Source organism: Amphibalanus amphitrite, unplaced genomic scaffold (genome assembly GCF_019059575.1).
Source record: "Amphibalanus amphitrite isolate SeventyFive unplaced genomic scaffold, NRLGWU_Aamphi_draft 000284F_arrow, whole genome shotgun sequence".
Classification (NCBI taxonomy): Eukaryota; Metazoa; Arthropoda; class Thecostraca; order Balanomorpha; family Balanidae; genus Amphibalanus; species Amphibalanus amphitrite.
Genome location: NW_024881779.1, coordinates 277946 through 300675, shown reverse-complemented (window position 1 = coordinate 300675; position 22730 = coordinate 277946). Strand labels below are relative to the sequence as shown.

Genomic DNA, 22730 nt, shown 5'->3' with positions numbered 1-22730 from the left:
GCTCCTCTCCTTCCCGTCCACGTGCGGGCCGAGCCGCGGCGCCGTTAGCGGCCTGTCCAGGCGCTGTCACACCTGTGCCGTCACTAATAAACGGTCTCCGCCGGCCGGCGCCGGATGGGCTGCCACAGCGCGTGATTGGTGTGCCGGCCGGCACGCAGCTGAGTGTCCCAAATGGGACCAATCACGACACGGAAACACCTCACCGGTCAATCGCCGCCGCCGCGGAGGCGTAGAAATACGTGTGACCGTGGCATTGTGGCATTGGTCTTGGTCAGCAGTGTCCAGTGTCCGCAGGCACTTCGGTGGTAAAATGATAATAAATTTGGGGTCTGGGGACACGAAAAGTAGTTTTTCACCATCCAATATTACGAATGTTGCTGAGCTTCGGCTTTTGCGCACTAGAAGTAAATTATCGATTTGCGCTGTACTGTGTATGATAAATGCCTTTTCTGTTCAATGCCCAGTCCTGCGTTCAATCCTGTGCTACAAAACCAATGCCAGAGACGTCAGGCATCCAGGCTCACCGTTTTTACTTAGCTGCCGCTCATGTTGCCAGTAATGCCAAAGAGTAGGTACTTACCTACCTTGTTTGGACTTAAAAACTCAGTTGCTCGAGATGTAGTTGCCTATATATGACCGTTGTGGGGCCAAGTCCTTACAGCACGGCATTGTTTAATACATCTGCCATTCGTGGTGTAAAATTGATTATCATAGGATTGTAAATTTAAAGCTTCTTCCGCGCTGTCAAAAGCAGTCACACCTGTTCGACCTGTGATGTGTAAAGCAATATTTTCCAGTCGTGTCGCCAGACTGCCGAGACGCTCCGTGATTGGCTAGTTGTCACTGGCGTATGATGGAGAGCCTCTCGGTCCTGGAGAAGTCCGCTCTCCACAGGCTGGTGGCGTGCATCCGTGAAAAGCGCCGTGCTCGCCGCGAGATTACGGATCTTTCGCCTCCTCTCAGCGGGATGCGGAGAGAAGTATCTCATATGTGCGGCAGAGTTCTGCGGAGCCTGCCACCTGCCGCGCGCCTTCCATCTCGCTCTCTGGCGCCCTGTCGAGTCTCTACCTATTGATCTCTGATCCTCGCAGCCACACCCAAAAATGTGCCGCTCTGCCTGCCAAAGATGTGCACAATAGACATAAACTGTATTTTCGTGAAGGCTAGAATGAAGTAGATGTTTGTCAGGTAACCAAACAGAGACAGCGCCGCGCGCACAAAGCGACAGCAGAGAAGGTGCCGCTGGTCGGACACCGCGCTCGAAGAGGCGGCACTGGCGCCGCCGGCGCCGCCCCGTCTCGGCCGGCCCGGGCTCCGGTCGGTGAACAGGGGGCCGCCCGTCCCGGCACCGGCAGCCCCGCGGTCGGCCCAACCTCGCCCGCGCCAGCAGTGACCACCCCACCCTCCAAATCACTCGCAGACCAAGCGCCGTACGAGTCCGTCGGCGCGCACCCTGGCTTGTGGATATCGCACACAAGCGCATATGCTTGCCACGCGCAGTTTGCAGCGCGAAGTAGCTGGGTTGCCCGTGGCGCTGCCGATGACCGGCGCTTTCCGCATCAGACGGGAGAGGGGCTCGGCACGACCATCGATGTCCAGCTGATGTTTGCGTATGTACAGCTCGGTGACAGGGGGCCGGGGAGTGGTACTGCGCACCGCGACACGAGAGAGGAGCGACAGACGGGGTCCGCGGCGCACCGCGCAGGGCTCTGCACGGCCGCCGCCCGACGGTCTCGAACCCCGGACCTCCGCCGCGGTCGCCGACTGTCCGCTCAGCCGGCGCGGCGGGGCTGTTTGGGGGCTGGGACGGGCGCGGCCGAGGGGACAGGCGGTCGGGTGGGGCGCCGGCGGTCGTCAGATCCTCCCTCGTGTTGGTCGGCAGGCGCGACTGATGTGGAGCTCCGTCGCAGTGCACACTCCCCGGGCCCCCATCCGCCTGCGAACAGACGACACGGTCAGGTCGGCTGTGACTGAGGCTATCAGAGGGCCACAGCGACTGAACAAAGGTATCAGAGGTCCGAGGGTAGGCATCCGGGAGGACAGACTACCAGTCACAAACTGATCTATGTTTAGAGAAATCTGTCTCACAAATAAATAGATCAGTTGTAGAACCAGCTCAGAAGCAGACAAGCTTTCAATAGCAGTTTCAAAAGTCGCACATCCACTGAGAAGTGTCCAGGAAAGAGAGAGAGAGAGAGAGAGAGAGAGAGAGAGAGAGAGAGAGAGAGAGAGAGAGAGAGAGAGAGAGAGAGAGAGAGAGAAGGAGGGAGAGGGGAGGGAGGGGGATGAGACGGGACTCAGATCGCCGAAGTTGAAGCCCTGCAAGCCGGTGAACGTGGGACGAAGTTAGCGTCGGCTCCGTGGCCGGTAAGTTAACCAGCCAAGTGTTGGGCGTGTTTTTGGTCAGCTGGCCACACACAAGTGATCAACAAACGGTTGGAAGATCGCTTTGAAGCTTGAAGCAATCGACTATAGCTTCTAGCAAAGTTTTTGCTTTCAGAGGAAAAAACATCCTTAAATCGTCATGAATCATCCAAAAACGTGAGGTCGTGACCTCTAAAATAGGACCAACCGGCCAAGAGTTTCACGAGCCCTAGTTGATTCGGCTTATTTGAGGAGCCGTCGACATCAAAGGACAGATTACCATCAGAATACAATTTTCACGCACGTAAATGGGCATTGTCATGGAGACGCCGCCTTATGTGAGGCTGTCATGAAGTCAGTAATTTGCACCTGTCACGTATTTAGCAGACGGCCAGGCGTGGCACAGCAGTCAATCTAGACGGACCTTTGGAGATCTAAAGGCGTACAGATTTGCTGTGCTCTGCTTCCCTCGCTCCAAAGTGGCATATGTTCGATAGTAATTTAACGATTTACAAGAAACTTTGGCGACTGTTGATTTTATCAGCAGTGACGGCTATGTATGCACAGAAGTAGAGCTGAGCTTGCGATTACATTTAGCTGCCCCATGCTCTGCTTTCATTTATGTTTTTATAGGTATGACACCTATTCTTTTGGTATGAGATCGAGACGGTCGGTACTATAACTATTCGACTCAGAACCGACGGTCGGTTCTGTCGCGCTCAGTTCTGTAACCAGTCGGCTCAGAGCAGTTTTTCGGTTTTATAAGCTGTCGGCTGTCGCCTCAGAGCCGACAGTTGCAGCGCTAAGACCAGCCGTCGGTTTATGTAGTTGCCGGCAGAAATGGTGGGCGATAATGGTCGCTCAGTTCGCTCGCCTTATTGCGACCACTGGGCCATTGCAGGCTGTGAAACAGCTCTCCCACGCGCCTTGGCGCTGGGAAATATCTCAAAGCTACGATAATATCAACCTGTTTGAGTTCCGACCATAATGCTTCATTGGTCGTATATTGATAGCGCTTGTGATCAATAGAAACGCTTAAATGCATATAAACAGGTCTAGACTCCCTTTTTGTTATCATCATTTTTCCGAGCAAAGTAAGAAGGTATGAGTTAGGTACGTGCCTACAATGAATTTTGTCCTGCTGGACACAAACAAGAACAATGAAGAGCTATGTCGTCTTTTGCAACCAAATACCAATGAGAGCAGTCGATGCCAGATGGGCCTGCTACCCGTGCGGACAGCACTGTTCGCCCAGAGCTGCAGTCATAACGCAAACTATTTTCATATCAAGGCTGACATCGTCCTAAGTATGATTATTAGCGGACATTAATTTGGCCCGATGGGCGCTTAACTGGCAGATGCCTTAATGTGTGATATTGCCTTACCAAGGTGAGCCGTCCGCTCCGCACGGCACGACCGCTGCGTCTGATTTGATAGATAGGTTCAGCTAAGAAACTGCATTGATATTAGGAAGCTGCGTTCCACCGGTTTATCTGAGCAAAGATGGTCTCGCGTTCGATCAGCCATTTCCATGGCAAGGGAATATGATTCAAAGGAGCTGGGAGCATGATTAGAATGACACTGACAGTGGAAAGCTTATGAATCGTGTCTGAGAGATGGGAACCAGCTGAACTCTGGTGCTTATTGCAGCTGCCTACAATTTTATTTGGTATAAATATGTAACGATAGACCGTAGAGGATCGAATGCAGTCCAGTTAACACGCGATTCGTTTATAAATTAGCAATTACTGATGCTTTGGATGAGCCAGCGCCTGTCAAATAAATCAACCATTTTCAATCCGTCTTCCTTTTATCTTTAAGCAGAAAACGAAACTAGCTAAATGCGAAGATAAGACCGAGGCGTTAATGGCCAAAGTTTTGGATAAGGACGAACCAGCAATAAAGAGCACCGAATGTTATAATCACCCAAGTTTTTGTACCGTGCGATAGGAGATGCTCGGGTGACTGCCCTTACCTCTAAAGTTGGAGATAAATTGGAGTGTTTACTATACCCTGCCTCTCCTGGAGTGATTTTCCGGAGAGCCACTCCACTTTACCGCCCTGGGCTTCAGCGCGCCCATCAGGCTCACGGCTCAGCGGCGGCGTGCGCTCCAACTTACCGAGTTTCTAGACCATCATGGAGCTGATTCTGTCGCTAAAGCTGATCTGGTCGTCGTCAATCGCCGGCGCTGGCCGCAGGCCGAGTTGTGACCTGAGGTCGCCGGGGGTCAGCGCCAGACGGCTGCCCTCGCCGCTGGCCTCCCAGCCGGAGGGCGCCGTGCGTTTTCTCCGGCCCCTGAGAACACGCGGGGTCAGATGTTTGGAGAGCGGGCCTCTAAAACACACGGGGTCAGATGATTGGGGAGCGTGCCTCTAAAACACACGGGGTCAGATGATTGGGGAGCGGGCTACTGAGTCCTGGGAACACAGGAGGCTAGATGATCAGGAGAGCGGGCCTCTAACAGCACACAGAATCAGATGTTGGGGGAACGGGTCACTAGAACACACAGTGCTAGATGATCGGGGTGGCGGGTCTCTGACGACACACAGGTCGTATGACTGAGTCGCGGGCTCCTGATGACACGGTCATCAACTGTAAGAGAAGCTATATGTAGGAGGAACTCAACGCTGCCCGTTATGCAAAACATATGAAACACACAACGGAACAAAAAGGGTTTTGTTACAGGGAACTCACGGGCGAGGCTTTCTAGATATACCAAAAACGCGCATCAATAGTGCAGCTTAGTCAATAGTAAATAATTCAACAATTTGGCTTGTTGTTTTGATCGTTCTGATCAGGTATGCATCAAACGTAGCTGCGCCTAATATCTCATTAGTCGTTGTGAACCCCCTGTATTCGGTCCGGTATTGTTCTCGCGATTGTTAATCATCAATGAAGAGGCGCCTAACTAATGGGGACGTGGGCAGGCCAGCTCCAATTGAATCCGGCGACTGAAGGCCGCTCGGTGTGCCGGGCCGGCCGACGGACCGGCGCTACACGCCCGCTCCCACTGACGAGCCGCGGCTATCGCTGACCACTTCAAACGGGCCGGTAATTGAGAGGTCCGAGACAGGCCAGTCAGTGGCAGAGCGGACCGCAGCCATGAGCGGGAGAGGGGGCGGGCCGGTCAGTGGCAGAGCGGACCGCAGCCATGAGCGGGAGAGGGGGCGGGCCGGTCAGTGGCAGAGCGGACCGCAGCCATGAGCGGGAGAGGGGGCGGGCCGGTCAATGGCAGAGCGGACCGCAGCCATGAGCGGGAGAGGGGGCGGGCCGGTCAGTGGCAGAGCGGACCGCAGCCATGAGCGGGAGAGGGGGCGGCGCTCGAGGGGAGAGGAGACGACGTAGAACCAACTCAACGTGAAATGGGCAAATGGACAGATACGGTCGCAAGGCAATTCGTCAAACAAATCAAGGCCAGCTAGGACTATGTGAATTGATGTTTTAGCTTAATGAAGCACCACCTTTTTAGCACAAGATAAATAATAAAGCCAATCATGGATAGCTTTCCTCATCAAGCAGCATGATCAACACACATGATGGGAAAATGTGAATAAGACAATTAACTTTTCGACACGCTATTCCAGGTGCCAGCCGACTAATGTGACTTTAGGACGTTCGTCTGCGCACGTAAACTGCGTATGCGTGCCAAATCGTGTGCGTATATGTGGCGGGGAGACCACAGCGGCGGTGACGCGGGCCTCGCCATACTGCTCTATTGACATGGACAGACGCGCCGGCGGGCAGCGCGCCCGGCTCGCGCTGTTTGGGCGCCTGTTTGTCGTGTGAATGTTGGTCACGTGGCCGGGATAGGGCGCTATCAGTCGTCTCATTCGGAGGGCGGGTGCCATTACCTGTGGGAGCCCGCTGTAGGTACGCGGGATGGGGAGCGTGCCTACTTCACAGAGCCAGGGACCATGGATCAGCAACACGAACAGCAAACGGGGAGTCGTTGGAAATGTGTTCAGTCTCACATCAGCTAGACCAGTGTATGAGTTAATCGAACATAAGTGTATGAAGTAAATCGAGAAAGTCTCACGGCAATGGCCTTTTTCGCTAAAACGTCCAAATGGTAAAATATTGTCACCTGTAGCTTTTCCTTACATTTATCTATGTAGAATCAAGTGCCCGGCCATTTCTATCAGCCGGAAGGGTACACCCTCACCCTGAACCCAATCCCCTCTGTCTGCCGTGCTGATCGCTCCATGTCCACTCTGTCAGTACAATTGGATGTATCGCATCGGCAACGGCAGCCCCGGAGCTGCACTCTCAATTAGTCGAGGCGAGCCGGCGTTCGGCCATTATACCCGGCAATTGAACCGGTCGGATACATTCCATTGCATCAGTGAGCACACTGGCACTGGCAGGCATTCCAGTGCATTCAGTCGATTCGGCAGGCTTCTGTGTTTCTCATAGCTGGGCACACCTGATCAGCGTCCGCGGGCCGTCTCCGTACCGAGGGAATCACCGTACCACTCCTATCGTGGTACACTCCAATCGCTAACAGGGACTCATAGTGCCGCGCATTGGCGAGAAAAGACACCTGCTGCCGCGCACACAGAGATAGGTGCAGATATCGCGTATTCCCGAATCGTATACGGACTCATTCAGTGCGGTAACGACGGAGCCGTTCCCGAATTATCCGCACCTGGGCGGGACACGGTCCATCACCTGGGTGGGACACGCCATATATCTCCGGTCCCCCGACCAGCCGGCCGGACCGGCGGAAACTGGAGGACGAGAGCGTCAGAGAGAGAGAGAGAGAGAGAGAGAGAGAGAGAGAGAGAGAGAGAGAGAGAGGGAGAGAGAGAGAGAGAAGAGATAGAGAGTGAGAGAGAGAGTGAGAGAGAGAGAGAGGGAGAGAGAGAGAGAGAAAGAGAGAGAGAGAGAGAGAGAGAGAGAGAGAGAGAGAGAGAGAGAGAGATAGAGAGAGGAGAGAGATGAATTAGGACACGACAGAAGGAAACTACTGGCCGAAAGAGTATAAAGGGCTAGAAGAGTGTAAACGAGTCAGACGTGATCATTGGGGAGGCAAAAGTAAAATAAATATTGCAACACAAAACAGGACGAGAAGTGAGAAGTGAATTTAGGACGAGAAGTGAAAAATAGGACCAAGTGACTGAATATCATTCACAATAAACAATCAAGGAAAAGATACCTGAAGGAGAAACGGACTTTACTAGCAATTTCATTCAAATGCTTTTTTTACTTGAAACCTACTAACTTTAGCTACTTAACTAGCTCTCGCTAGTCGCTAGCTAATTTAGTCCACCTTAGCTATCTGAAGTTACTCCGAAGATTGTTAGCCTTTACTGAAAGTTATGTTGCGTTAACGTTCTTCAAGACGCTGCAGCGTCTGTTGCATAACAACGTCTGAACAGTACCTACCAACGGCTGGGAAAAAATTGAAAGTGACAAAACAACAGGCCATCCTGTTTAGAAAAGCAATCCCCCAGCTATCAAACACAGGCAATCGGAGTTGCCGAATTATCTGTCATAGGACAAAGTAAACAGGTTCAGCGTCCATCGTCCGCCGCTCCGGGGAGGCGACCCCTCCCCCGCCGGAGCCGGTAATACGTATGGCCAATGCCGCACCCGCGTGCTCGGGCTGTTGTGTGGTAAAAGTGACACGGTCACTCCTCTGGCAGCATTGGTGGCCGCTTCTCAGGCGGCCGGGACGTAGCGCTGTCCCCCAGGGGAACCGTCACAGATCAAAGGAAGCCGACAAAGTGTCTGTCACCACGCGCACTGGCAACGTGTCGGGCCGGTCTGGGGCTGTAAAAACTGCGCTTCTGCCGACCAGCCAATGAGCTGCCGCCTCAGGATGCGGCGTCGCACTGCCGATATAATGCGACAACGCGGGCGTCTATGTGATACTGGGGCTACAGGCTCGGCAGTCGGCTCGACTGAATGAAATTCTTGCGACGTGCTATGAACAATGAAATACGCGTTAACACCATGCATTTTCCGTATCGGATAGCCCACAGTCTGTACGGTGTTTGGTCCGCTGTAGCTGCGGCCACTGGGTGAAAGTGCCGCGGAACGGCAATGCGGGCCAAACACGCGCGGCCCTTGAACTTAGCAGAACAAAAAGCCGAGCACTGCACCCGGAGCGGCGCGAATCAGTTCCACTTATGATGCATACTTATTACTTATTATATGATGTTACTGCGCAAATAACGCATTGATATACTATTTGATGCAGTGACGTTTTGTCGCTCATTATGCATGTTCGAGTCGATATTTGGTATAATTAAATAGACAATGGTTTATTTCTTAGAAAACTAATGCTTCAAAGCAACAAAGCGAGAATAAAAAAGATTAAAATTCAAGCAAGCTAAAACATCTCCGAGCTATTTTCCGCTTTTTGCCTCCAAATAACTTTGCATTCTTTCATTAGTTTCAGAGAAAGCAGCTTTTTGAACGACTTTTTTCCTCAGTCCTTAGATGTCAGGCATGTATGTAGGTAGGTACTCACAGTTTGAATGGATCTGCAGTGCCATAGCCGAGGGGCATGTTCATTTGCATTTCTCTGTTGATCTTCGCCAGTACAAGCAGTGTTTCCAGCTCAGCAAGTCTCTGATCTGAGACGCGTTTTACTCTGCAATCAGAAAGAATCAGAAAGTCAACGGTCTGCATGGTTCAATGTCTTGAAGTCGGTCAGTCATTCGGCTATCTTTAGGTTTGCTAGCTCTAAGTGGTTTCTACTTACATCGGTGTGTTTCTTTTCCTTCACCTATTTCGTCATAAAAGGCATGCCTGATCGGTATCCACTGATGCGTTGTGCTTGTCTACTCTGTGTTTAACCTTACGAGCAAAAACATTAAAGTCCTATGTACAAATACTTGACTTCTATTCATAGTTCGCTTATTCTGAACTTATGTCACTATATACGGGGTAAGCTAACAGGGTAGAAAGGTAATCTTTTACCCATGTTCTCTTGCATTTTCCTGCACACGCATTGCTATATAGTTTGAAGAGCATCTGTCAGCTGCCCTCCTGAAGCAGGTATTCAAAATAGAGTCAGATTGGTCCTCCTGCATGGCTGCCTCGGGTACCACGTCTTTCGCACATCGTCCATCACCTGTGTCAAAGGTGGCGCCTCAGGTGACCGTGCGTGTGATCCGGTGCGCTCACCAGTTCCCCCGGCGAGCCTCCCTTCCATCGCTCAACGTCCCATCAATGTCGGCAGGCCGCCACTCTGTCACCATCGGCACACTGCATTATTGAGCAGAAAACCACAGGACCTCCGTGTATGAGTAGCGCGGGCCGAGCACCCGTTCCCAGACCATGCATAGTTATCCCGGCGGCGTGCCGCGGCGCCGCGCGAACTCTGAAGCCGGCCGGTGTGCCATTTCGGGAGGACGGGCCGCCGCCGGAGAGATGCCCCGCGGTATAGTGTTTTCATTTCATGAGTGGGAACTTTGCGACGCCCCCCGACACCCAGTCTAATGTCAGCTAAGTCTCTCGGGCCGACGAGAATCGAGATCAAAAACTAATCGGAGAACGGGGGCAAGACATTGCTGAGATATCCATTCTATGCATTCTGTGTTCGTGCAAAATATGGATTATGAAATATGGATCCCCATTATATGGATTAAATGCACTAAACAGCTTTTGGAATAACAGCCTTAAATGGACTGCTAACAAAAACGGGATATTGTCAGGAAGTTTGAGCAATATTAAGCCGCTCGACTCGGCATCAGCCACTGTCTCTGTCTCAGTTCAGCCTTTTGTTCAGACACTGTGTAGCGGCTTGATCCGCCTCGGTGCCATCTGATCGTCATTTTAAAGCAATCGTCGGTCCGATCCATCCCCGATGCCGGATCCCACTGTTTGCTCCGGGACCCCCAATACAATGCAAATTGCCCGACAACGGATGGCCGCGCTATTGCCGTATCACGGCGACTGCCAGACGAGACTGCATTAAACAGAGACCGCCAGACCAGCCTGCTGACGGAAAGGCGAACTTACCGACAATCGGCAGACATTTCAGAAAAGGAACTCGTTGAAAAATTGCATAGCAGATACGTTTGTCTACTGCATGTGTGTCTGTGAATGCATGCTCCTCATTGTGGCATTCGCATCGAGATTGCCCAGACTTGCAATTTTATGCTTCATTGGCGTGACGAATGGAGGCTGAGCAAATCACAGCCTAGATAAGAAACACCTGAGCGGTGTGACTTTGCCGTTGGCAGTTGATGTTGTGATACCCTGCATGACTGGCTGCTAATGGCATATTTACCAAGTAACTTAGCTGTGTACCGGCTATTGTTTTTAAAGAAATAGGCACGCTCCCATAATTTTCATAAGTAGTTAAGGTAACATGAATTAAAATGCTAACGGCGGGAAACGGCGGGATATGCAGTACCTACAAGAAGCCGAGTCGCGCCGAGCCGTGGTGAGCCGAGTTACCCGTTCTTTTAAAATGACCAAACATATGACAATCCCTGCTTTTCAATAAATTCATTAGGCACTTTGCATCTCCTGACATTCGAGGTGAGCCGCTACGCCCATGGACATTTTAATGGTGTCACAGGCGCGATCTAGCATCGCTTGACAGTTCACAGGACGCACGGTGTGCAAATGCCGCACAGCGGGTGTGCCTGCCCACACTATATCGGCCTCTGAGGGGAGACAGTGACATCTCGGGAAAGGGCCGCGCGCCGCCTGGGGTGGTCGTTTAGCACGTCAGCCCCAGCAGCTCATCCCTCGTGGGTGCTGTGTGTCACTGCAGACTAAGTGGTCTGGGATGGAGACTGCATCATTTCATTGTAACATTACAGTAAATGGTCTCATGTAAGTTGTAACTAAAAGTGAAACAATTATGACCCATGCAGAAACTTAACTAAAGTGAATGAAAAAGAACTTCAATGCCACCTGACATAACAGACTAATCGTTCCTTGATTTTGCCAAGTGACCCGGGACATACACTGTCTCAAAATGCCAAGGCGCCCAGTAGACTTGTCCAGTTAGTATCGAGACATTGTCGCTGTCCAACTGCCCCGAGTTTCACAGTCATGTAGTAGAAGCCATTTTCACGATGGAACACTGGGCACCTATCTGATTGAAGTTGAAAGCAAATAATAAAAGTATTCAACATTTCATTCGAAAGCTAGAAGGCCTATTAGTAAACAGTTATCAAAATCTATAAGATACCAAACGGATTTAACGGATCAAGGAGGTGCCCAACGTAAAAAGAACTATAGGTATTGTAAATAACAGAAAAGGGCGTCCCGACCATTCATCACATGCACCTATCTGACATTGTTGACTCGCGTTAATAATTAAAAAACTATCAAATAAGCGTACAAAAATAAATGGACAGACCATATGTCATTTATTGACTGCATATCCATTCAATAGGGAATTATTGGAATGCGTATAACCTAAGGCGAGGATATCGCTTACAACTTGTTGGCAAATGGGCTGACCTGCGCTGTGCCAAATTTGGTGGACTGAGTTTTCACCGCGATTGGTACAGCCGCTGCCAGTAAGTGTGATCTTTGGAGACCCGTTTACCTATTGGCCGCTCACACGCCAGTCACCCGGTGCCGGGGCGGCAGAGGTGGATCAGAGCTCTGTGGAGCAGAGCAAGGTGGACGAGAAGGGTCTGTTGGCTACCGGTGGCGCAGACACCCGCCAGACAGCGAGGACTGGGGGCCCAAACAGCGGGGACCGGGAGTCCGACAGGGAGGACTGGGGGGGGGGGGGGGGATTAGACAGCGGGGACCAGGAGCCAGACAGGGAGGACTGGGGGGCCAGACAGGGAGGACTGGGGGGATTAGATAGCGGGGACCGGGAGCCAGACAGGGAGGATCAGGAGCCAGACAGGGACGTATAAAAGTTCTTCGCCGTCTTCTTCGTACAGGCAACTCCGAATAATTTAACATTTAATCAAGCATGACCTTGATTGTGGGCCCATGCATTATCTGGAGTTTCCATGGGATATTGTAAGTCTTTGACTGATTCACGCTGGCGGATGTGACCTGCTCTGGTACCGCGGGTGTGACCTGCTCTGGTACCGCGGGTGTGACCTGCTCTGGTACCGTGGGTGTGACCTGCTCTGGTACCGCGGGTGTGACCTGCTCTGGTACCGCGGGTGTGACCTGCTCTGGTACCGCGGGTGTGACCTGCTCGGGTACCGCGGGTGTGACCTGCTCGGGTACCGCGGGTATGACCTGCTGGGGCCCGGCTGCTCACCTGTAGGGCCGGCCGGCCGCCTCTGGCAGCGTCCACACGAGCGCCACCAGCGCCAGGCCCACCGTCAGCGGAGACGTCCACAGCATGGCGACGACTGGCGGCCCGGCCGCCGCGCGGCTCCCTATCAGAGCGGCGCCGCGCTCCGCCCCCGCCGCACGTGCGCCGCACCTCGCCGGCGGCCCGGGAGCGGGTGCGCACCCATGGGCGGCGCGCCACCGATACCGGCCCCGTCTGGAAATCCAGCTGACCAGTGATGACAATACACAAATTATTTGTGCTAAAAACTTGTGTTGTCCATTTCCGGTCATATTTTCAAGTGCCAATCCTGATGAGAGTTTGAGAGAGGAAAGGATCAACTAAGGTACGATTACCTACTTTGACTCTATACTGCTTATGGGTTTTCATGAAGTTATTGCAAGGAACCTTATGCGTCTTGCAGCCAGACCATTTTTAAGTTGCGAACATCTACAGCATATAGCACCTTTAAAAACTCGAATTACCTATTTATATTTTCCAGTGCTGTTGCTCGTGCTATATAGGCGTTCCAGTAATGAAGAAAGTTTCGTGTTCTGAATTTCATTCGATAAAGTAGCTACATTTTGCCGGATATAGCTACGTAGCTCGGCAAGCTCACGGCAGGCTATACAGATAATGTGCGTTGACTCTCCTTTGCATATATCGCGCCGGACTTTATTGAATATTACACGCTATGGTATACGAAAATAGACGGAAATAGCGCCTCATAACGTCGAGGTGCGTTTGTATGAGACTTCAAGACGCGTGCCATGACTACGTACCGTGCATGTGGACGAGCCTTGCATCAGCTCGGCGCTCGGTATGTCGGCTGTCCTCCTCGTACAGCCGCCGGTAGGTAGGCTGTGCCGCAGTGCGGCCCTGCTCTCCGGCACAGCCTTCACAGACAGACCGCGCAGCCGAGGCCAGGGTGCACGCGCGCCTGCCTCCTTCGTTTTGGATTACCGACGCGAGTCGGCAAGTGTTGCCTGTTTTTACATTTCTGCCGTCGTTGAATGCAGTGGCGACTGGAGGCTTCTGCACAGAGCTTAGATTATGAGAGCCAATGCAGAGACATTTAGCGCACGCCGCGCGATCGGTTGAGTCGCATTGTCTGGCCGATTGTCAGGCCGCGCCGGTCGTTGGCTGCGGTCTCTGTCGTGTCAGGTCACTGCTCCTACCGTCGGTCTCAGCAGCTGAAAGATGCAGCGGCTGTCCGCCGGCCAGCCGCCGCCGGCCAGCCGCCGTGCCGCCAGCAGAGCGATGGCGACGGCATGTCGTCCGTCGCCAGCCGGGCCCGCCGGGGTCTATCGTTTGGCGCGTCTGGTCCTCAGACCCTCCTGGTTCAGCCGTCCGGTCTGCAGACCCTCCTGGCTTAGCTGTTTGGTCCACAGACCCACCTGGGTCTATCGTTTGGCCCACAGACCCTCTTGGATGTACCGTCTGGTTCATTGACCCTCCTAGGTCTACCGTCCGGTCTATGTAAAGACCCTCCAGGTTTTACCGTCTGGTCCATTGACCAACCTGGGTCTGCCGTCCGGTCCACAGACCCGCCTCGTCTCGCCTTAGCTCAGCTGAACGTGACCCGCTCTTACATGCGGGAACAGTTTTAATAGCCGTTTTCACGACAGCTATCTGGTCCACATTTAGTGCAGATCAGGTGCAGATTTGGTACAGATCAGGTGCAGATTTGCTGCAGATTTGGTCCACTTAGGTTAATTGTTTTTTTTTCTGAAAAGTAATCAGTTTAGGTTGCACAGATGCACCTCCTTTTCAATAATGCACATATTAGACATTATGTTCGATTAAACACTGAATTGAATTCACGATATGAGGATATTTGCTGTAGATAAGATTTGGTGCAGATGTGGTCAAATTAGGTGCATTCGCCAGATAGCCCGTCGTGAAAACGGCTATTATGATATTCCGTCTATAGTTTAAGTGGTTTATCAGTCGTATTGTAGCGGGATTCGTTTAATTTTCACACACAAATTAAATGACGTAAATACCTAATGGTTCTGGCGAATAAAGTCAATTGAAATATTACCCGTTTCTTTGAATAACACTGGGCCTTCCTGTGTTTCTGACTGGAGCACTAAGGACGAGCATTAAATGAATTTCCATCTGTGTCCGTGATCCATGTGTAGTTTTACCACAGATCGATTGAACAAACACGATTTCCAATCTTTCCAGTGCAGTTCGAAGCACAGCTATAGATTGGACACACACATACACAAGTCACCTGGCAATCATAATCCAGTGCCACCCCTGGTCTGGTGGCACTGGCTGGTCCTTACTCGGTCCCGTGGTGTTGAAAAATGAAAAAGTGCCCAATTCTGAAGACACTAGCGAAATGCAGTGATGGGATTTATAATTTGACACTCATCATTATATTTGGCCCATGCGCAATACGTATACATCGTAAAAACGCAACACAAGTTATCATTTTTTTTTCATTTTGTGGACGTTGGTAGTATTTTGTTTTTAACGGGGATAAAATAAAAAATAAAGCGAGCTATTTTACATACAATGTACTATAATGAGTCATGCCACCACGGTGATTGCTGAGCTGTCGGTGACTCGACCTCCCGGTGTCGTCTGACGTGACGTCACGCCATGGGGTGTGACGTGACGGGTGCGTCTCCGGCGTCAGGGGGCGACGATTGGCGTAACCCGTGCTTGTCACCGGAGACACGGGACCGCCACGTCCGCGGCGCGGGGCACGCGACACCACACGACGGCACACGACGAGACACGCACTGCTGGCGAGCGGGGACAGTCGCCGCATCGCCGTGACAGCCACCGTATACTTGTATAGTCGCTGCATGTTGAATTGGATAGCTAGGTGGTGCAGTTTCAGTTGCAGCGGCTGGCGGCTGCACCTGTTCCGTGTATTTCGACTAAGGTGGTCGCTTGTAATGGCCCGATATACTGCTATTCAGTGGTTAAAGTGACCATCCCACCTTAAAGGAAATATATTACTTTTAAATACGACCTGTTGAATTACGTGACCCACGAGCCGTGAAAATTTCACCCTCCTGCATGAATCGACGGCTTTGCAATAAGCGTTTTTGGGAGTAACCCCGACGGCGGCGGCGGCGTGGGCGGCGGACTTTTTAAGATTTATAGTAGTAGATATAGGGTTTTGAACTGCAATAGCAGTTTTGTAGCTTCAGCGGACAATAGCACAAATCAGCACTTTTACGCCCCAGCGATCACCCTAGGCAAAGATCTTCCATTTCTCATTCTGAAAATAGTGTCTTGTAGAGGAAAATGCCCTTGGTAAAAGATTACCAGGAATGCAGCCACCTGTCACAGAGGCTAAACTTTCAGCCAATCAGTTTGCAAATTGGTTGTATGTATTGAATGCGCTGTTTTTGTCTGTCTACAGGTTCGTGCGAGTCTATGCAGCTTTTATTTGATTGGTCAATGCATCATTACCTACCTTCCGATGCAAATAGTAAGTACCTGTCCTAGATAAAAAATAGTTCTTCCTATATTAAAATATAGAAAATAATCCATTTTATAAAAGGCTTATTTTATTTTCTGATCATTTGGAGCATGAAAGATCATAAATCAATTGAAAAAACTTATTTCGGGAAAGTGAACTATTCGCATAACATTAGATTTGAGTTGAGATAGCCAAGTTGGGGTCCCTGGCTCACAATCACCGGTTTCGGCACTCACATTGAGAAATGCCTCAAATAGAAAATATTTAATTTTCAAAGTTGCAGCCCTTTGGATTCAGAGGGGCTAATGCATTTGTTTGAATGCCCGCTCTGACTTTGTGACATTAGCGCAGATCTGGCGATTTTTTAGTCTTATACTAAAACCTTGGTGAAGCTGTGGTAGTATATACTGCCTTGTGCGCAACATCTGTTGCTTTTTAACCCTCGCCGGCCGAGGGGGGGATGCCGGCCGAGGGAGGGGGGTGCCGGCCGAGGAGGGGCGGGTGCCGCTCCCCATGTTTTTTTTTCGCGATAGCTCCAAACACGCTGGCGATAGAGAGCTGAAACTTGGCATACCTGACCTTTGATTCAAGCCGGATCTTTTGACACCAACCGCATTTTCGGGTCAGGTCAGGTCACTGACCTATCACGTCATAAGTGAGCCTCTGTGCGAACTTCAGATGTCGCAACTTCACAACACCCTCACTGCCAGAGGAGCTTTCACAGGAAACTGAAACTTGCAGGATCTAGTATCCATTACGACACACACAATTTGCATATCTCGGATTTTTCCTAAAGGTCATATGAGGTCAGGTCATTTTCGTGACCTTGCCATTATAAGTCGATAGGAAAAATGAAAACTGCTATTCTGGCGCCGGGAACGATCTCCAACTATCTCATGTACACAGAATCGTGATTTGATGCACTCTCTGCAAGGTTAGCCCGCGCCCCGTAGGGCTACCGGCGGACCCTACCACCCGTAGGGGGGGGGGGCGTTTCGGCCCCCCTAAGATCTCGGAAATTTACCGGCCGATTTTCAAAATTCAAACGGCGTTCGATGATAGCCCCACCCGGGAACTACCTTGTGACCAAATTTCATTGACCTAAGTCAAACCGATGACGTCACAGGTCAGGTCAAAGGTTGGATTTTCACCGTTCACAGGCATTTCAAGAAATGTGCTGTGAAATCGAGTAAATTGGAAAATTATTGAAAACCATCGATGGTACATTGTTCGTCAAACACATACTTTGCTATCTGAGGTCACTGATACCAGGTCAGGTCACAGCGAGGTCAGGTCACCGGGGGTCACAATATGAAAGTGTCGTGTGATACATGTTTTATGGTCCATTTTACATGACAAATGCGATTATGTGTGTTAGGCAGCCTTTGGGGCCAGCCTAGGTCACGTTTTGGTCAAGGTCAGGTCAAGGTCAGGTCAAATTAGGTCAAATTTCAAAGTTGCTAGTTTTGCATAAAATGGGTATCGATTCGATGCAGCTCGTCACGGAGAGTCTAACGGTGGTCTTTGTTTTGCTCTAGGATGTCTAGAACTGCAAAAAAATTGAGTTTGAAAATTTGACGTCATCATTTTTGAACAGTTTTTTTCGCTATAACTTGGCCAAAAAAAAAAGGTATCGATCTGAAACTTGGTATGTAGATAGAAGACGGTAGGTACTATCACATATATTCAGGTTTTTTCGAAACTCAAAAAACTTTTTGGAGTTTTTGGGAAATATATATAAAAAATGTTTTTTTTATTTTTGGGGGTCAAAAATCAAAAATTTCAAAAATCCGAGATAACAGTTTTGTAGTCCATGTTAATTCTACACCTTTTATGTCTTGATCATTTTTCTGTGTCTTCAAAGCTGTAGGCCTGACAGGTCTTCTCGCGAAGGTCTTTTTTCGGTCGAAAATGACAGAACATGACGTCATTCTGACGTCATTTGTCGCCAACCTATCATAGCCTCTGGAAAATTTTTTGGTCACAATGTGTAAAATTGATGCCCGGAGGGGTCCTGAAAGTTTGGTGTCGATATCTCCAGCCGTTTAGGAGATATCGATGGAAAAGGACAGGGGGGGCCGTTTCGGCCCCCCTACGGGGCGCGGGTTTTAACCCTCGCATGTGTAGGGGGGGGGGGTCGGATGGACCCCCCCATGGTTTTTCGCGAATAACTCGCGTAAAAAGCGGCCGATCGCGACGAAACTTTCAGTACCCTCGCATTGATCAATTTGACACCTACCCTGAAAATTTCATGACCCTGACCCAAATGACCTTTGACCTGTGACCTCTTTTCCGAGACCATGTTTGGCCGGAATCGCGATTCGGCGTACGTCGGCTCGCATTAGCCGCGCATTTGCAAGCTTTTCGTGGTTTCAAACGTTCAAACATGTGATTTGATGTTGCTCCCATGCATTAGGGTGGGTGTCAAGGTCACCTGAAGGTCAGGTCAGGTCATTGACCTTTGGTGACCTCGGGTGACCTCGGTTCACTTTTTCGAGTTTTACATGTTTCTAGGCTAGTTTTTGGAGCTGAATTCGAATTTAGCAACCATTTGAACATTTACGAAGTAGTTTTGGTGCCTTCGTAACATGTTACGAAGCTGTCAGAGGCGGTTGACACGTACTACGAATACCCGTCACGACGCCTACTGATTGACCTGACCTGACCTGACCCGACCTGGTCTAAATGCTTAAAGACATCATCTGTGATCAAAACTAACACGATATTCGTGATCAGCACCCCGAAAAACCCCTTAGCAACCACACTTAACGACTTTCTAATAGGTCCCGATTTTCCCGGCTTTGGGTCATTGACCTGACCTGGAAGGTCAACCAATGACCTAGGACCTTAAAATTGGGTATCATCGGCTTCCTCTTGTCACGGGCAACACGCTCGTTTTTTCCGCGAAGCTCTAGCTCGATCAGGGGCCAAACGGCAAGGGGGGGGTCCAACCGACCCCCCCCCCTACACATTAGAAGCTGGAAAACGCCGCACACATGCGAGGGTTAAATGGGTCACTTTTGCAATGCTGACCTTGCGTGACGTCTTTTATGACGTAATTAGGGTCATATTAGTATTTCGTCAATAACTCCCGATCAAATTGAGCTAGCGAGTCGGGAAAGCCACCAATAGACTCAGGAAGACCTGCCAAATCGAATGATATGCGACATGACCTCCTCCGACCAATTTCGTGACCTGGGGGCGCTGACCTGACCGTGACCTGAGGTCAACACCTTAAGATGACCTCACCTAAACAACAAGTATATCATTCGACGCGCCTGAGCGAGGCAAACACGATTCTGCCAAAATCGCGGCTCGGCGGTCGTTTTTTGCGAAGTTATTCACCAAAAACGGAACCGTTCCTTGGGGCACTTGACCTGACCTCAGAGGTCACCGGTTGACCTAGGACCTTAAAATTGGGTACCAATCTCTGTGTCTAGTAACGGCGCACACGCTTATTTTTTCCGCGACGCGCTAGCTCCACCAGGGGCAAAACGGCGAGGGGGTCGTACGCCCCCCCCCCCTGCACCATCGGCCGACGCGTATGTAGAAAACCAATAGGTCCGGCGAGGGTTAAGATACCAAATCATTGCTTCCAAATGACGTCATAAGAACAGCGGAGTCCCAAAAAATAAAAGTCTAGTATCTCAAAAACCGGTGAACACCTTTCGGCGAAATTTGGTAGATAATTATTCATTTTCGCTCTTTCTGAGCCACAGTACGTTACTTTTGTGTCGATAAATTAACTTTTTTGAAGGTGGGACGGTCCCTTTAAGTATACTTTGTAGACACGCCGAAATGCTATGGGCAAATGTTTATGTTTTGCAATGAAGAGCAGTGGCTAAAACCGCATTCACCACTCATTCATTCAGGTAACGTGTGATACTTGGTCTCACTGGCATCAGTCTCAAACCAGGAACGGTATTTGGAACTGCTCAGATAACTTGATAGTGTCGTTCACTGATAAATCACTGACCTGGCTGAAAGCCCTGACAGTCGATTCGTATTTTTGGTGGGTGATAACCTTTCAGCTCTACTGCTGTATCAACTAACGACCATGCCTCTGATCAGGACTCGGTTTTGAATTTCGATTGACTTCGAATTGACTTCATCAGTCTTGCGTCAGACCGTTGTGAAATATGCATGGTGTTTTGTGCAATTGTCAGGTCATTCGTGGTTATAATTATAGATATCTTATCGCAAAAACAGTAGAACTTCGGGGCAATACAAAATACTATGTAGACACGGTCTTTTTTCATGTGAAATTTTTGCCAATATGATACTGACGGGTTCTGTACTTACCGATACCGTGTGCGATAAATGTTTTTATACTCAGGTATATTGTCGGTCGGTGACGTTATGTGGTATGAGTACAGCTTCTTTATAACATACGGTCTGTTCTTCATCAGTGGTATCCTTTGACTTCTTGAATATTACCGCTGTGTGTATGAAATCTAGGTACTTTTTGAATAAGGCGCACCGTCTTTAGCTGCCTTTTGATCTGTATCTTGTGTGTTGTACTTTATATGATGATTGTACTAAGATGTTGTACTTTAGACAGCTTTGAAATTACCCGGAAACGAGGCTGAAAATAAAGTACTTTTTCAAGCGTTCAACTAATTCCTAAAGTGATATAGGAATACTCTTTTTAACTTAGGTGTGGCTCTATGCCCAACGTGGTGATCCTGCACCAATAGGGACCGGATCGGGAAGCTGTCAGTCGTGGGCCGAGCCCAGAATTGGAAGTTGAACGGCTCCACGCAGCCGGAAATGGCCTACACCCACATGGTTTGCCTCTGACCTCTGCTCTCTGGCGCAGACTATCTCCGCAAAAAGGTAGGATTCAGACCGCCCCAATCATTATTGGCGAGGAAGCCAGATGATTAACAAATAAGCATTACGCATCACAAATTTATCAACTTTTATCCATGAACAAATCATCTATTTCATTTGCATGCTTGGCTCTCACTGAGTCAAGCTAACTATTATGTTCCAAAGCCATCCTGGACTGTTTTCGTCCGAGTGATATTTTCGAAACTTTGATGTTCATTTGTTTCTGATGCGTAATCTTCGCGACCTGTGGAATTGATTCGGAATAGCGGCTGTAAAGTGATCACAACATGTTTTTGTCATTTTGCGCTGAGCCCACAGCGAGACTCATGCACACAAATATACCTACAGGCTACACGAGACCGCACTTCATATAGAGACAAACGTGCCCCTCCAGCGGCGCTCCCGTAAGGAAGTGCCGGCGTACGGCTGCCGCGAGCTGAACTCGTCTCCCCTCCCCACTGCGAGGTCCACAAGTTCGGCGATTCGCCGGCGGTGAGCGGGCGGTCTCCCCACTCCCCAGCCGTTGACAACTGACGGACAGCAGCGGCCCACCCCCGCCCCCGCTGCAGCGCGCGCCGGCACTGCCAGGTGACCCGTGTCGGCCCGCAGTGGGCGCCTCATCAGCTGATGGCCACGGCGCCGGGCCGCCAGAACAGACCGCGGCCACTTTGTTCGCGATGTCACCGGCGGAGACGGCTGAGCTGATGATTGGCCCAAGGACTGTAGAATCAGTCCGGGCCGGACCTGGCCTGGGTTGGCGCAGGGCCCGGTTCTGGGTCTGGTCCGAGCCTGGGCTGGGTCTGAGTCTGGGCTGGGCCGGAACATGACCGGTGCTCTATCTCGGCGCGGCTGGCCAGAAAATTGACAGGTGTGGCCTGGAGAGTTGAGCAAACGGTGCCATTAGCTTCGCCCGGTGTATCGACACGGACGGCCGCCCCCTCTGGAGGTGGGGGTGGTGGGGAGGAGGGAGGGGGCTGACCTCCGACCCGCGGTCAGCAGTGATCGGACCGGTACATAAAGCTGATCGCCGCCCGAACCGCCGCGACATATGGTGACGTGTGCGGGGGAGAGGGGGAGGGGAGACCCGAGCACCAATCGCGTGTGGCTGCGAGGTCGGGGGGCGCCCGGAAGGCTCACATCCGGTCCTTTATCGCCTATGAGCGTAAATGCATCTGCATTAGCTCGTAGAGAGATCGGTACATATTATTAATGAGTTAGTGTGTGGACAGTGTGATGCGGAATATGGACATTAGTGGCTATTTTTCGGCCCAATTTATCAGTACCAGCGTTACTTTCGGTCTATTTGTTACGGATATTTAGCTCTGGTTCTGAGGAACGGGGAAATGTAAGAATGACTGTATTTACACAGAACAACACGATTTTTTTCGTTCATTCTTACCGAGCGAAAGATTGACATGCTTTAGTAAAACCTTTCCGTTGTGACAGCTGACAGCGCACTTCGATGCTCGTATCATGAGCCCCGTCTAGACTCCGTTTGTGGTTTATCTCATAGTGAAGTGCCGGAGCGCCCAAGCTCGAAGACTGGAAAGGGCTAGTTGCGTCAGTCAGTTTGTGAAGTTGTTGAAGTTCCAGATGGGAACTGGTGACAGTCGGCAGTCCCACACTAAGACACGAAATCCTTCCCGATACCCATCCGTGTCTAACTGTGCGTTTAACTTCCCTTAAATAAACTGCCACCAATGATTTAAATAAATTTCAAGTGTTTCTTTACTTTGCTCTCTAAATTTATGGCTGAGTATCGAATCATCAATTTAATCTAACCATAAAGCGAGTAGCTTGTGCATGCTCCCATCATGCGATCCATACTGAACCGGTAGCTGTGTCTATGGTCTTCTTTAGGTATAGTT

The 22730-nt window shown here is 50.5% G+C and overlaps 1 protein-coding gene across 1 annotated transcript; it reads right to left on the bottom strand.

The window, feature by feature from the left end:
• Nucleotides 1-1133: 1133 nt before the first annotated feature.
• Nucleotides 1134-12698, bottom strand: LOC122387373. Its single transcript, XM_043377505.1, has 4 exons — nucleotides 12567-12698; nucleotides 8841-8963; nucleotides 4485-4660; nucleotides 1134-1936 (listed from the first exon to the last, which is right to left on the bottom strand). Exons 1-3 carry the CDS (start codon nucleotides 12650-12652, stop codon nucleotides 4492-4494), a joined length of 378 nt encoding a protein of 125 aa, XP_043233440.1. The 5' UTR covers nucleotides 12653-12698; the 3' UTR covers nucleotides 1134-1936; nucleotides 4485-4491.
• Nucleotides 12699-22730: the final 10032 nt, after the last annotated feature.